The sequence below is a fragment of the Idiotropiscis lumnitzeri genome, chromosome 18 (genome assembly GCF_059441095.1).
Source record: "Idiotropiscis lumnitzeri isolate Australia: NSW breed Sydney's pygmy pipehorse chromosome 18, RoL_Ilum_1.0, whole genome shotgun sequence".
NCBI lineage: Eukaryota > Metazoa > Chordata > Actinopteri > Syngnathiformes > Syngnathidae > Idiotropiscis > Idiotropiscis lumnitzeri.
In genome coordinates, this window is record NC_142408.1 from 4,288,251 (window position 1) to 4,303,041 (window position 14,791).

General features: G+C 43.0%; 3 protein-coding genes across 6 annotated transcripts in view; 2 read left to right on the forward strand and 1 right to left on the reverse strand.

The window, feature by feature from the left end:
• The first annotated feature begins 531 nt into the window (after window positions 1-531).
• On the forward strand, window positions 532-4,151 carry hspa5 (heat shock protein family A (Hsp70) member 5). Its single transcript, XM_088281946.1, has 9 exons — window positions 532-696; window positions 1,187-1,347; window positions 1,425-1,656; window positions 1,746-1,883; window positions 1,957-2,069; window positions 2,153-2,543; window positions 2,620-2,857; window positions 2,939-3,106; window positions 3,199-4,151. The coding sequence occupies exons 2-9, from the start codon at window positions 1,232-1,234 to the stop codon at window positions 3,753-3,755; spliced, it is 1,953 nt and encodes a 650-aa protein (XP_088138072.1). The 5' UTR covers window positions 532-696; window positions 1,187-1,231; the 3' UTR covers window positions 3,756-4,151.
• Window positions 4,152-4,428: 277 nt separating this feature from the next.
• Window positions 4,429-7,078, reverse strand: rabepk (Rab9 effector protein with kelch motifs). 3 transcript variants are annotated; one of them, XM_088281952.1, is made up of 8 exons: window positions 7,034-7,078; window positions 6,178-6,244; window positions 5,953-6,104; window positions 5,567-5,722; window positions 5,331-5,495; window positions 5,104-5,253; window positions 4,778-4,927; window positions 4,429-4,699 (listed from the first exon to the last, which is right to left on the reverse strand). In XM_088281952.1, exons 2-8 carry the CDS (start codon window positions 6,228-6,230, stop codon window positions 4,461-4,463), a joined length of 1,065 nt encoding a protein of 354 aa, XP_088138078.1. In that variant the 5' UTR covers window positions 6,231-6,244; window positions 7,034-7,078; the 3' UTR covers window positions 4,429-4,460. The 3 variants fall into 3 exon arrangements, with proteins under 3 accessions (XP_088138078.1, XP_088138079.1, XP_088138080.1); XM_088281953.1 differs by lacking the exon at window positions 7,034-7,078 and adding an exon at window positions 6,862-6,926; XM_088281954.1 differs by lacking the exon at window positions 7,034-7,078 and adding an exon at window positions 6,495-6,513.
• Window positions 7,079-7,408: 330 nt separating this feature from the next.
• The window catches only part of rgs3a (regulator of G protein signaling 3a), an 80,484-nt gene continuing 73,101 nt past the window's right edge, over window positions 7,409-14,791 (forward strand). Inside the window, exons 1-5 of one of the 2 annotated variants that reach the window (XM_088281947.1) lie at window positions 7,409-8,480; window positions 11,215-11,265; window positions 11,913-11,971; window positions 13,115-13,209; window positions 13,294-13,362. In XM_088281947.1, coding sequence (XP_088138073.1) covers window positions 8,405-8,480; window positions 11,215-11,265; window positions 11,913-11,971; window positions 13,115-13,209; window positions 13,294-13,362 — 350 coding nt within the window. In that variant the 5' untranslated portion in view covers window positions 7,409-8,404. Of the gene's footprint in view, window positions 8,481-9,402; window positions 9,616-11,214; window positions 11,266-11,912; window positions 11,972-13,114; window positions 13,210-13,293; window positions 13,363-14,791 lie in introns of those variants that run through there. The other variant, XM_088281948.1, reaches the window with a different exon arrangement.

A 14,791-nucleotide genomic window follows, 5' to 3' on the forward strand; every position in this document is an offset into this window, starting at 1 on the left:
TGACTTGACTAAACGATGTACGTGCTTTGGCAGCCATGACCCAACCTTGACCTAATTTTACTTTTAAAAGTCTATTATCAGCAGTTTTGTTTGATGTGTCCCGTTGTCTGTTCCCATTTTCATTTTTGATTGAATTAATTAAAGGTTAGTTTTGCTGTCTTGTATTCCTGATGTAATTACTCAGCAATACAGATCATCTGATGCAATAAAATGCAGTAACAAATAATCCAGAGAAACTAACTGGTCATATTGAAAGGTTTACTCATTTATCACCGCAGTGAGTCAACTACGATTGATATAAATCGAATATCAATTATTACGTGTGTGGAATACAACCTGTGGTATAAAAAAAATACACCCACCCTAGCCAGTAATCATGAGTGGCGTGTAACTGCGCGAACCACGTTCCCAGTCTAGCCAATCAGTGGAGAGTTCGCGATGTCGTCACAAAACCATGTCGCGTGCAAATCATCGGCGGCCAGCGTGCCAAAGGGAACCAATCGGCGCGTTCCAACGCGCAGCCTCTCGGCCAATCACTGGCCTCCACGATGGGGAAGCGGTGACGGATTATATAGGGGTAATGCTCTATTCATTCAGTATCACATTTTCTAGACAAGACTACAGACTTAATCTCAACTATCGACGAGCGATTTCTGTTGACTACATTCCAAGTTAACTGTCAATCCTACGACTGAGGTATGTTTTATATGAACATGAATGTTAAACCTTTACTTTCGTCAAATTTATTTCAAATGCCGTTACTAGCAAGGACAACCTTGCACGTGTACTGTAATTTCCTTAGAATTGATCTGTCGCGTTGGAATTTTGCTGTAACGGTTGTTTTAATCCACATTGACGTTTTAAAACCGAACAATGTCTTAAATTATTTAATAGTCTGTCCTTTTTCAGTCTGCCTGACAAGCTAACGCTAACCCGGTTAGCTTGCTACCGGCCAAGGAAAAATGTAGTTACTAATCTGAATGGTTGGTTGTTGCAGTAAAAATTGTTTTAACCACACACTTCATATTATAGCAACTTTTAAAGTATATTTTAAGATTTTCTTTTTTTAACGTCGATCCTCTCGACTCAACCGTCACCCTTTTTAGTGCTACCTTACGTGGTAGAAGTTGGCAGATAGTGGCCTACGTCATTAACAAAGGCAATCGTCTCCCCACCCTTTTTGCAGATTTATTAATTTTTGTCAAGGAACTTGAGTAACAGACTAGCCAAAATGAAGTTCATGTGGCTGTTACTGGCGCTGGCTGGCATCGTGTATGCCGACGATGACGACAAGAGAGAGAATGTGGGCACTGTCATCGGTATAGACTTGGGGACCACCTACTCATGGTAAGATGGCTGCTTTATAAAACTGATTCATCATAACTCCACTAATACTAATGATGGGCCATTTCCCCCCCTTTCAGCGTGGGCGTCTTCAAGAATGGCCGAGTCGAGATCATCGCCAACGACCAGGGCAACCGCATCACTCCCTCCTATGTAGCGTTCACCAGTGAGGGTGAGCGTCTGATCGGTGATGCTGCCAAGAACCAGCTCACCTCCAATCCAGAGAACACTGTGTTTGACGCCAAGAGGTTGATTGGTCGCACATGGGCTGACTCCTCTGTGCAGCAAGACATCAAGTACCTTCCCTTTCAGGTATTGTGATGATTGAGACACTACTTAAGATTAGATTACTAATATCATAAAATATAGACTGATGCGTTCATTTTTATGGTCGTCTTCAGGTGAATGACAAGAAGAGCAAGCCTCACATTCAGGTGGACATTGGTGGTGGTCAGATGAAGACATTCGCCCCTGAGGAGATCTCTGCTATGGTTCTGACCAAGATGAAGGAGACCGCTGAGGCTTATCTGGGCAAGAAGGTACCTAAAAATAATGCAAGTGAATTTCAGCGCTGTTTGAGACAATGTTGTAATGAATGCTTTATTACCTCAGGTCACTCATGCTGTGGTCACTGTTCCTGCCTACTTCAATGATGCCCAGCGCCAAGCCACTAAAGATGCCGGCACCATTGCCGGACTCAATGTGATGAGAATCATCAATGAGCCGTAAGTTTTAAGATTACCAATTATCTACCTTACTTTGTTCTTTCTCATCCTTTACCTTTCAAATGCGCTCATCCTTCCCGCAGAACTGCTGCCGCCATCGCTTATGGCCTGGACAAGAAGGACGGTGAGAAGAACATCTTGGTCTTCGACCTGGGTGGCGGCACCTTCGATGTGTCGCTGCTGACCATCGACAACGGCGTGTTCGAGGTGGTGGCCACCAACGGCGACACCCACCTGGGAGGCGAGGACTTCGACCAGCGTGTCATGGAGCACTTCATCAAGCTGTACAAGAAGAAGACGGGCAAAGACGTGCGCAAGGACAACCGTGCCGTGCAGAAGCTGCGTCGTGAGGTGGAGAAGGCCAAGCGCGCACTGTCTGCCCAGCACCAGACCCGTATCGAGATCGAGTCCTTCTTTGAGGGCGAGGACTTCTCCGAGACCTTGACCCGTGCCAAATTTGAAGAGCTCAACATGGTAAGTTCCCTTAACCGGTTTAGAAAGGGATATCATGATCTAACAACCGTTAATATATTTCTCCTGTGTTGTCCAGGATCTGTTCCGGTCTACCATGAAGCCCGTGCAAAAGGTGCTGGAAGACTCTGACCTGAAGAAGGCCGACATTGACGAGATCGTCTTGGTGGGCGGCTCCACACGTATCCCCAAAATCCAGCAGCTTGTGAAGGAGTTCTTCAATGGCAAAGAGCCCTCCAGAGGCATCAACCCCGATGAGGCCGTCGCTTATGGCGCCGCCGTACAGGCTGGCGTGCTCTCTGGAGAGGAGGACACCGGTAAGCTTTGCCGCCCTGTTGCATGTATCCAAACATAAGACGTGATTGAATGAACACAATCGTTAACCTCTTTTCTCTCAGGTGATGTGGTTCTGCTGGACGTGTGCCCGCTTACTCTTGGTATTGAGACTGTGGGAGGAGTCATGACCAAGCTGATCCCCAGGAACACTGTGGTGCCCACCAAGAAGTCTCAAATCTTCTCCACGGCCTCTGACAATCAGCCTACTGTCACCATCAAGGTCTATGAAGGTAAGAGTCTCAGGAAAAAAAAAAATCTTTTGGGGGTTGAAAAAAAAATGCCATCTTAGCAACATGATCTCAACTGTACTGATCTGTTTCAGGTGAGCGACCCCTGACTAAGGACAACCACCTGCTGGGCACCTTCGACCTGACGGGCATCCCCCCCGCCCCACGCGGCGTGCCGCAAATCGAGGTCACCTTCGAGATCGATGTCAACGGCATCCTTCGAGTAACGGCTGAGGACAAGGGCACGGGCAACAAGAACAAGATCACCATCACCAACGACCAGAACCGGCTGACGCCCGAGGACATCGAGCGCATGGTGAACGACGCTGAGCGCTTCGCCGATGAGGACAAGAAGCTAAAGGAGCGCATCGACGCCCGCAATGAGCTTGAGAGCTACGCCTACTCGCTGAAGAACCAGATCGGCGACAAGGAGAAGCTGGGCGGCAAGCTGTCCGATGAAGATAAGGAGGCCGTGGAGAAGGCTGTGGAGGAGAAGATTGAGTGGATGGAGTCGCACCAGGAGGCTGATTTGGAAGAATTCCAGGCCAAGAAGAAGGAGCTGGAAGAGGTGGTGCAGCCCATCATCAGCAAGCTCTACGGTAGTGCGGGTGGCCCGCCACCAGAGGGTGCTGAAGAGAAGGATGAGTTGTAAGCGTGCTCATCGCTGAGATGGTCAACACCCCTTGGGAAAAAAAAAACACCTTGATGTACATATTGGACTGATGGGACTCATTGTAAGAGGGAGGGGCGGCCATACGGAATCTTACGAAAGACTTTTGAAGCGAGTTTCAGCTCGTTTGGTGTTCTCTTCGCCGGTGGGTGGAGATTTGTCAGCCTGGATTCTCGAGGCTCACTGCTGCTGTTCTCAGGCAGTCTTGATGGGGGAAATTACGTCATAATAATAGTAGTAGTGGGGAGGGAGGGAGGTCGGGGTGGGCTGCTGTTCATGGGTAAGCTGCCTGATGGTGCCTCAAGGCTAAGTTATTTATTGAATCTGGTCGTTGTATTTCTGGAAAGACATTCAAATAAATGTTTGATATAAAATACATTGCGCCCTTTTTTTTTCCTTTGGTCGGTAATGCCTCCATGGGTATGAGGTAGTTAATTGCATGATGCTGTGGTTTTCATCTGCGATGTCATTTTCAGGCGACAGCGAGTGGCAAAATGTGCTTTAAAAGGTAAGCAGTTTAGTGCCATCTAGTGGAAAAAAATAGAATGCAACAACCTAAGCTTGAAGCGGGTGCATTTTGGAGCTAGCCTATGGTTTAGGCTAAATGTTTATCCTCCAGGTAAAACATTGAAATAAATGTTAGATCCAAAATGACTTTTGTTCACTTTTTATTTCATCTCCGGTCCATCATGTAACCATGGTTACGACACAGTCGTTGTGTATGCCGCCTTGTGTGTCCATCCCACCGAACACAAAAGCCAAATGTGTTGTCTCTGTTGGAACGGCTCCGGGATCCGCGGCGGGAGTTTGCGCTTCCCCGCCATCTCCCACAGCCCCCACCTTCCACGGTAGCAAACACATGCAGTGGTCCAGACGATTCGGGGGCAAATCCCCCTCAAATTTCATTAGGGTCCATGAGTTGTTTTCTGCAAAAAGGCCACAGGTCTGGCATTAAAATATGGTCCGCTGAGTTTGAATAGTACATTATGTCAAGCAAAATGTACCTATGTTGAATGTGTACATGGCATTGGTGGCTCCGTCTGCTGTCAGCCCGCCAAGGATGTAGATGTTGTTGCCCAGCGCCATGGCCGAATGCGCTGCCACGCCAGGGGGAACGTCACCTCCGGGTTGCACCAATTCCCACGTCATATTACCTTTTAAAATTCACTTGTTAATGACTGTCAGATTCACAGGTGCCACTTTTTCAAGATGTAAATGCATGAGAACAGGATAAATCAAGAAAAAGTAGTTCACATTAACGCCATGCTGGAGAATTACGTTGTTTTCCTGCAGCAATAACGGCGGGAGCGACAAAGTCTCACATTCTTACTTGGATCAAGAGAGTACATGTCATCCAAGAAATTGTCGTTCGCCATTCCGCCATGAACGTAGATTTTTGAGCCAGCTGCCACTATAACATGTCCGTGTCTGACTGCCGGCTGTGCGCCTTGCGTTTCAGGCTGCTTCCAGGTGGAAGACACTGGGAAGACCACAGTAAAGCTGACATATTAACATTTTAGTCGTTAATGTGGGGAAATAACTAAATCCATCCCTCACCTGTATCAAAGATGTGAAGCTTGTGGTCCGACACAGGCGATGCTCCGGCTTCCCCACCAGAAAACACGTAAAATAAGCTACCCATATAGGCCGAGTTGGTGTGATACGTCCTTGGACTGGGAGGCTCGCCATTTACTGGGACATTCTCCCAGAGAGCCTTGCTTTCTATACAGATCACAACAGCAGGCACATTTGCATCACACTATCAAAGACTAAATCAGCCATTTTTTCCTTACCTGCTACTTTGATTTTTTGGATGCTGTTGTGGTTGCCACTCTGCTCCGCACCTCCGAACACCCACAAAGTATGTGGTGGGCTTTCAGGCACCAGCGTGCAGTGCTCATATCGAGCTTTCAGACCCTCCCAAGGCAACGCATCCCACTCAAGACACTCTTGGAGAGTCAGAGAGGATAATGACAACAGTTCAAAAATAAACATAACATAAAATGCAATGGTAAATGCTCAAAAAGAAAATTGCATTGAGGAATAAAAAGGCAATCTGATTGAATTCTTGGTAGGTGCTATGATATTTTGGTCATGCCATGGCTTTGTTTTCAAACTTATAAACGGTCAAGTTGAGTCAATAAATCATTCTTTAAATGAGTGAATTGGTGACCCCTACTGAGATTTATGGCGTGTGTATGCGAAAAGCTGCCACCAGGATTTGCTCCCCCAACTATAAGGATCCTTCCATTGCCACCATCGCCAGGCCAGTAGGTACAGGTGTGCCCCACGCTCACACCCGGGGATCTCCCGCTCGGTACCAAGGAATACCTGGGTTGAAGTTGCAAGGTTAGAAAAAAAAAAACAAGCTTGGCCATCTTTGTGCATCGAGACACTCGTTTACCATATTCCTGGTTTGGGCTTTTCTTGAGCTTCAAGCACCGGGAGAAGCTCCATGGCTGCGGACCGAACTATGCAAAATCAAAAAGTTGGGCTATATCATCAAGTCATCTTTTTCCTCACAGGGAGTGACACTAAGATGTATTTCAGACACTGACTAATCCACAAAGAAATTCCTTGAAATTGTGACACGCTTTAGCATCGCGTTGCTATGCGCTAACAAACTACTGCTTAGTTTTGAAATGTGAGAGATTGTACGCTTGTAGTCTTTGTGAACCAATCGCATCGCTTCGTCTCACACAACGTCGGCATGAAGATTACCGTTGGTTAGAATCTTCTTGGTGAAATTGTTTCGACTGTGACGACATTGGTGTTATTGTACATTGTTTATTAGACAATCTAGAGTACATTCTAAACAGCGTGGCACTTCTACCACTCGATGGTACGCATTTTCTGTGCTGAACATGCACGCTTGTGACATCTTTCTCTTAGAACATCTCTAACACTTCCTACTTCCGCCGAGACCGCTGGTGCGTTCAAATTCCAGAGTGGTAAATCGGAATTCCAAAATTTCTACGGAAAAACACAAAATTCCCTTGACATCCAACGTTCTAAAAGCCCGCACTACGAGTCAAATGGAAAATGGCGTGCTGCTTTTAAAAGCGCCGTTAGAAAAATCTTATTTTACCTCTCGCTAATCCATATTTGATGTTGATCTGTTTGTTGTTAGTCTGATACCAAAGGTCAAAGACGTTGCAAGGGATGTGTGACGTAACATCACATTGCCCGCTTGGGCGAATACAACTGCAAGGTGCTATTTGCGGGGCTCTTTCACTTATGTGACGTTTAACGATACGTACCTGAAGGGGATCATGCCGTGAGACCATGCACACGCTAACGTTCACTTCCGACTGGCCGATGTCTGATTTTTGTGTCTCCTAAAACCTTTAATCGTTTTTTATTATTATAAATAACAAAACTAACTTGTAAGGTTAATATTTCCCAAATTATACATTTAGATAATAAAATATAAAGCTGCTTCTGAACAGAATTTCTGGTACAGTATTATTTGAATGCATGTTGCACTTCTATATTCTCTCGATAGGTGGTGCAATTGTCTTGGCAGTAAATACTTGTTTATTGAGGACTATACAGTATATCTTTTTTTCCTTCCAGTGCCCCTTTTGAGGATCTCTTCCTGTTTTCCTGCTCACCCTTGACCCTGCTATGTTTGCAAGATCAGCACATGTTCAGCTTTTGCTCTATGTGTGTATTTTTGGGCCCACTGTGAGTAAACCATACACGGGAAGGCTGTTGAACGGATCTTGACCTGTTTCCTTTCAAGGAAGCGCGGGATAATTCTCCTTTTGTTTGCCCTTCATTCAAACTGATAAGAACCTGAACAACCATGGGGGATTTTTGTGGCGGGGAAAGGAAGATGATTATAATTTAATGATCCAGGAAGGACTAGACTAGAAGGGAAAAGAAGAGATGTGCAGATGTATGAGTTGTGTCAGCATAAATAGCATCCCTAGGTTGTTTTGAATTTAAAGGGGGTGGGTGGATTGGCGACATGGGTATAAATACATCAAGTTCATCTGTGGGTTACTTGTACACGGTCGCTGAGCGGCATGTTAAAATAATACACGGCAGCTTTGTCTGTTGTGTCACATTTGAACCCGGAGGTGTGTTAAATCGTGCTCTGATTAATCTGGGTTAAGCGCCGTTTTAGCTCCACGGCTTTTGACTGCATCAAAGTCATTGTTGACCTGTGATACATCACAGGGATGTGCAGGCAGAGTCTCCACGTTCCCTTTACTTTGCATGTCAAGAGGTAAAAAAAAAAAATCTAATAATGATTAGATAAAAGAATTTTCCATTGTAGTTATTTGTTCTGTGCTTTAAATTAGATTGTATTTTTCAATCCAATGATGTCAATAATGTATCGCACATGCTGACATTCAACATGGTGTTGTCAAGCAAAACGGTTTTGGTGTGAAAATAATCCCTGATGGTTTGAGTAATGAAAGGTTGCAGATTGTGGTGGCTGCATTTACATATTTGATCCCAGTTACCTCCGATTGAGTTGAATATTGTTGTAAATAAAACAAGATTCCTAGCTATGAGCAGTAGAGTATGGTGGAATTTTTGGAGGTACTATTTCACACACACACTCAGACAGCCAGCGTCAAATTTCTTGGCGTCTCGTTTGCGGCTGTCTTTTCTCTGTGATGTCTTTTAGAGTGTACCTGCGTAAACCGTCCGGAACCTCCTTCAAAGCATCGTCCTTCCTGCTGACGACTCACGGTGAGGACTAGTGTGTATGCTTTAGTTTGTTGTATCTCAATTCTGTTGTCATTTTAACTAAAAAACATAATGGACGCCTGTGAGAGCGGCGTCACGGGCCATCCATTGAGCACATCCTTCGGTGTGCTAATGAGGTGGCCCATTGCATCATTTATGAAGGCTATTATCTACACCTGCACTGTTTACCCAAAGAGCAAAGCCTCATCCATTATCCAGTGTTTACCTGTTGCCACTAATCAATATGAATGGGGTCTTGAAGGGGCGTGGCTCTATTTTTTATTTTTAAGGAAGTTATGATTGTGTCTGGCTTTAAGGGCCTCTCTTTATTCGAGAAGATTAAAAAAAACATCAGAAAAAAATGTCTTTTCTGTCCCAATGCTTGTCACTTGCTATACGTGGAAATCAAATATAAAGAGAAACCTTGATTTAATGGATTCAACAGACATAAAATAGAATCCTGTCCACTTAAAATGGTGCTTTGTACAGTATCTTTCAAAGTTTGCTAGTTAGAGAATTTGCCACAGCGCCACTAAACTGTGCAGTGGCGCAATTTACGGAGACAGGTGATTTCTTGTTTCTGGTTTACGCTGCTTTTGTCATAAAATCATAGTTAGTTCCAGTAGACGTGAACCGGCTATGAAGTGCGTCAGTATGGCCGCCATGTTGGCAGGGGCGGCTGTCCCATCAAAGTTAAAGGAGGACAAGATCCAAGATGATCCATTTTTTACTAACAAGCTCAATTTATATATATATTTTTTTTGACCTGGAAAATGAAATGAGCTATCATTTTCTTTTTTTATCAATTAATTTAGGAGAAATTAGGAAATAAGTGACGACTTGGAAAAACGCCTACTTTTAAATGACGAAATGGCCACGCCCCCTCCACACTCCGCGGGGTACGCAGGTGTCAGTGAAGGGACTGATTACGAACGCCATTGGAAATCATTGTACTTTCATTGCTTATAACGTCCAAAAACGGTCATCAATTGGCACCAAAATCTATGTGGATATTCCTACCTATGACCACTTCAACCTATCAACAGGATTAACCTCTCTGTGTCTGATTTATATGAGAATGAGAAACTGTGGGAGTGAGCACAGGTACATCAATTATGCTGTTAGGACGCAGATCACAGTGAGTATGCACAGTGTAAAAAAAAGCACAAGTCGGTGTATTTACAGAGAATGAAGAGGGAATGAGTAGACATGCACATTTATTAGGATGACAATTTTTTTATCGACTTCAGGCGTCGTTACTGCAACATGCTGTTATATTCTTTGGAACGAAACCGCTCCGGGCTACGCATACACCACTCAATGGAGCGTAACAACGCGGCCACACTCGGCTGCGGAGTCGTATATGGAGTCTATAAAACACTTTTCTATGGACCGTAATCATAATTGAGGTGAAAAAAACGAACATGACCAAAATTGACAGCATGTTTTGATCTGACATCTGATCAGCCCATAAAGGGAACTTGAGTTATTATTATTATTATTATTAATGTAGCAAAAAAAAAATGACCTTCGTGCCTCCCTTTCATTCCGGTTTGGACCGAATGCGCTGAAAAAAACTGAACGGAATCCTTGACACAGAACTTCCCCAAATTGCTTCGGTTCTCACAGCAGACAAAGATGGAGTCCATCCCTTCGTCATGCTTCTCTCTGCTGAAAAAGGCATTTTTTTTTTTTTTTTTGGTCACCAAAGAAAGGCTGTCAGTGTCCGCTTGGCCTGGTCTTATTGGGTACCGGTGGGGTGCTTTGCTTTCAAATGTAAATGTGACAAATAAGCAGCAAAGCCAAATTAAAAGCCAAGGTGGAGAAAGAGGGGAAGAGGCACTCCTCTTCCTCTTTTTTATGTAAATCGTTCATCCCATTTCCGACCAGGTTTCTGTGTGGGACCATGGGGGCCATGATGACATGAACCGCTTGTACTTTAAGTGATTAATATTTTTCATTATATATTTAAAAATGTGTTGCCTTTTTTTTCCCCCCGAGGTCAACTCTTTCTTTTTTGTATTTCCTGGCATTCCGGAAGCTTTGTGGCACTATGCTGCCTCTTACAGATCAATCTTGGTACTACAACTGTGGTGGTCATCTTGAATGCAACACACACTATACAATGTTTTCATCACATGAGGGGTTGTTTCCATAAAAAAAAAAAAAAAAAATGTAGCCTACTTAAGCAAAAATAGTTACCTTCTCCCTTTGAACTCGTCTTCAACTAACGAGAATAATCGATCTGCTTTGCCATTTTGCTTGGCTGCTTTTGCACGCTTCCACCAACGCTCTTTGAGGGAGCTTCACAGCAGCTTTTTTTTTTTTTTTTTTATGGAGTTCAAATGTACTAGGAAGACATTTGAAGCAGCATTCCCACTTTGTTCTTCCACATGCCAAGTGCACTGTGGGAACGACAAACATCCCCTGTACCCACCGTGCGAGCGGGGGCCCGAGGTGGTGGCGACGTTATCAGTGCGTGCCCGCACTCTTCGGGGCTGGTTAAATTTAGACAAGCGGCACAAAGCCAATGTTAGCAGTGGACCATGTCGACATGGTCAATAATTGCTTTAAGATGGTTGTTAACAAGACTGAGAGACAAACAGAAGGAGGGCGAGACATCTAACTGCCAGCGAGGACACGTGATTGACATTCCAACGCAACTCACACGCATGCACGACTACGAGCGGGATTTAGTTATAGCTGGCAATGTTCACACTCTCGTCTTCTTCTGCAGGTCAGCTGAAGCTGACAATCATCCAGGAACCGGAAGTTCTTGCTGTAAGCGGTGAGTCATGAGGAAAAACGAAAAAAAAAATAAAATAAAATACAGAAACGCAGTACTGAGTGATGGATGACCTAGCTTCTCGTGAAAGGTCCGTCTTGAAAATGGCCTCGCAAGTGTATCTGCAATTAAATCCACACTTTTCCCTCCCTCGGCCATTGTGGTTTAAAAAAAAGCAAGAATATATTTTAGATTTTCCGGGTGTGTTGATTCCGCATAACGCTGCCCACCTCTCGACAGAGTATCCAATCACAAAACGTGTTCATCACCTTTAACGTAAGGCCAGCGAGAAGGCTCACTGTAAGCGACTCGCGATCTGATTGGCTATCGCAACTGTCTATCAAATCTGAAAGCTCCCTTGAGACACAGAACAGATGCCTGCACGATTGTATCTGAAGGCACCGGACGAAAAGTGCGTGCTCCTGCTATTGTGAAATCTGCCTGGCAACAGGAGCCAGCTGAATTCTGATTGGATAAAAACTCACAAAAAAAATACAACATTAAGATATAATATGACATCAACGTGAAAATATGATCTTGAATATGCTGCTGCTTTAACTGGGCTCGTTAACGAGGCCCCACTTGATTTGAAACTATTTCTAATATAGCAAGGATATATTGATTTGATATTCAATCATTTCTGTTGACAGTTTTGGAGGCATGTGGTATGTTGCACGAGCACCAGGGGTCACGTGACTACTACGTAGAGGTATGATATGCATCTGTTTTTGTAGTTGCTATTTCAAAATACAAAATGTCTTTTTTTTTTTTCCAAATCCTTCTTAACATACATCAGTTTGAACATTAAATATATTGTACTTATTGTGTTTTCTTTTTAGTCAATTGATTATTGCTTGAAAATTTTTCACAAATTGCATTGTGTTATTTACGTTTAACATGACGTTCCAACTTCATTTGGAATTGGGGTTTGTTTTCTGTCCTGGGATTTCGTGCTACTCTTGACTCCTTTTACATAAATAGTGACAGCAGCTGGCGCTTTACAGTTGTGGAACAATGCAGGATGAAGTGTCATCATATGTGGGGAACACTTTTTAGAATCCTGGCTCATTGCCAACACCACATTGGTGTCAAAATTAGATTTAAGGGTCTATAATTTACACGCTTTTTATGGCAGTTCTGCTAAAAATTGTATTAAGGCGCAGTATCATAAGCCACGAGTCTTAGTTTACCCACAATTTCTGTCATCACATGGATGCATTCTAAGAACCTTCCCCCAAAAATCTCCTAAAAAAAGATTTGATTCACTTGGTCATATATACCTTAATCCAAGGGTGGGCAAATGTTTTGATTGGTGGGCCAAAATGGGTTCTAAAATTTGACACAGGGGCCGCACCAGGAGCAGATGGATGGAGTGTTTCGGTAACCTCGCCTCATCGGAGAAAAAAAATACATTTAATTTTAAATGAAAGTGAACAAAAGCATTACGACAAAATATATAACTTTGACACACCACAGTATTTAGAAAATAAAACATTTCCAAGGTTTATTCATTTAATTTTTTTTTCAATTTCAGCGGGCCGGATTAACACGTTTAACGGGCCGCATGTGGCCCCCGGGCCGTAGTTTGCCCACACCTGCCTTAATCTAATAAAAACACTTAAAAAAAATTTCTCAGAGCACTCTGGCTTTCTCCCTCATACGAAAGCATGTATGTTAGTTTAATTAAAGACAAAACTGTCCTCAAGTTGGAATGTGAATGTTTGTCATAATGTGCTTTTCGATTCAGCGCTATAATTGATTTATTTTATTTAACGTTTGATATATATTTCTTAACCTTTTTTTTTTAAGTCCAGAAATTCACCGCTTATTATAAAGTGACTTGTTTTGTCAGGTGGGCATGTTTCCAGCCAGCGACCCCAAAGAGTGGCAGAAGACAGCAACAGTCCCTCAGTGTAAAAATCCTGTCTTTTTACACACCTTTAACTTGTAAGCACACACACAATATAATCATTTAGAACTTTTGACCATGCTGACATGTATTTATTTTTGTATTCTTTTTGTTTATTTCAGTGTGATCTGTGACACGGACCTTCACAAGCGACTGCTCTTCACAGTGTGGAACTTTGACGTCACCTCCGGGTATGTAATGTCATTGGTCAGGTTACAGGAAAAAAAAAAAAAGGTCTGGAAATGCATTTTTTGAAGCACTTTTTTTTTTTTTAATATTTTGTGTTGCAATATTCCGACTTCACTTAAAACTCATTTGCATTCAGAAACGCCTCCAAGTGACCATATATAGCGGAGCGAATCTCAGAAAACTACATTGATGTCCTTGTATGAGAAGATGAGAAAAATCAAAATTAGTGTTTGGCAAAATTCATGATGATGTTACCAACAAAATAAACCCCAAAAAATGACAGGATTTCTTTTTTTTTTTTTTTTTTAATTTATTATTTTTTACATCAAACCCCCAATAACATGTCACGGCCCACAGATGAGAATGACCCTTTTATTAATTGGAGCAGGACACACAAGTTCTATAAATACCCGTATGCTATCGCTACTGTAAACCGCACCCACGGAGCTATTCTGTTGAACGAATAAATCGTGTGTTAAATCCTCCAAGCCATGTAAACCGCAGATTATTGGTGCATCGATTGCCTAAAATCATTTCCTGTTCATGACACTGAATTTGTTTTGGTGGTGATGCTTTCAATAAATGTGGGTGCAATCTCTGACTGCAATTATATTTGGGAATCTCTTGTTTTTATTTCGGCTTGTTGACGATGTCCATCTAGCCGTTATCTACCACAACATCCGCCCACTTGAGTGTGTATGCACTCTTGATAAATGAGACCCCTGGTTTGGGCTTCTTTCTGGGGCGCAGATTAAGAGCGATTTACTCATCTTTGGGAAGCATTTAAGCCTCATTCAAATCAAATGTCTGGTGCTGTTTATTAGGCGCAGACGTGAGTAAAAGCCACAATATTCTTCTGAGGCCTGTCTGGAACAGGATTCATTAAAAGTAGAAGGCTGTTCTCATGTGGAGAATTTAGCAGAATTTTGCTTTTTTTTTTTTATTACAGGGAAACCCCCCCCCCCCCATTTTTTTTCATAGCAGGTTCTCAATAATTACATTTCCATCCAATTATGGATCACGGCAGCACCTATTTATTTCTTGATTAATTTATGAACAATGAATGCACTATTTTTCTTTTAACTCATTTACTCCCATTGACGGCAAAAGACGTCAAAGATCTTTTTTTTTTTTTTTTTACTTGGCTGGTAGTGAATGAGTACTTTACTTATTCAGGGTGCTTAATGTAAAGTGGTACTCATTATTTTTTAATGTGTGCATGTTGCAATGCATAGATTGGAGACAATGTTCACCCAATGAACTTCATTTTGATTGCCCGCGCTAAAGACCGTCTACAGAAATTCCTTTTTTGTCCTGCTCCAATATAGCTGCAATTTTATTCACCCAAGGATTACACGCATTGAAAAGCCCCGTTAAAAAATAATCTTTGTTGTTCTGTCATATTTATCTGCCGAGTGCATGGCCAACCCC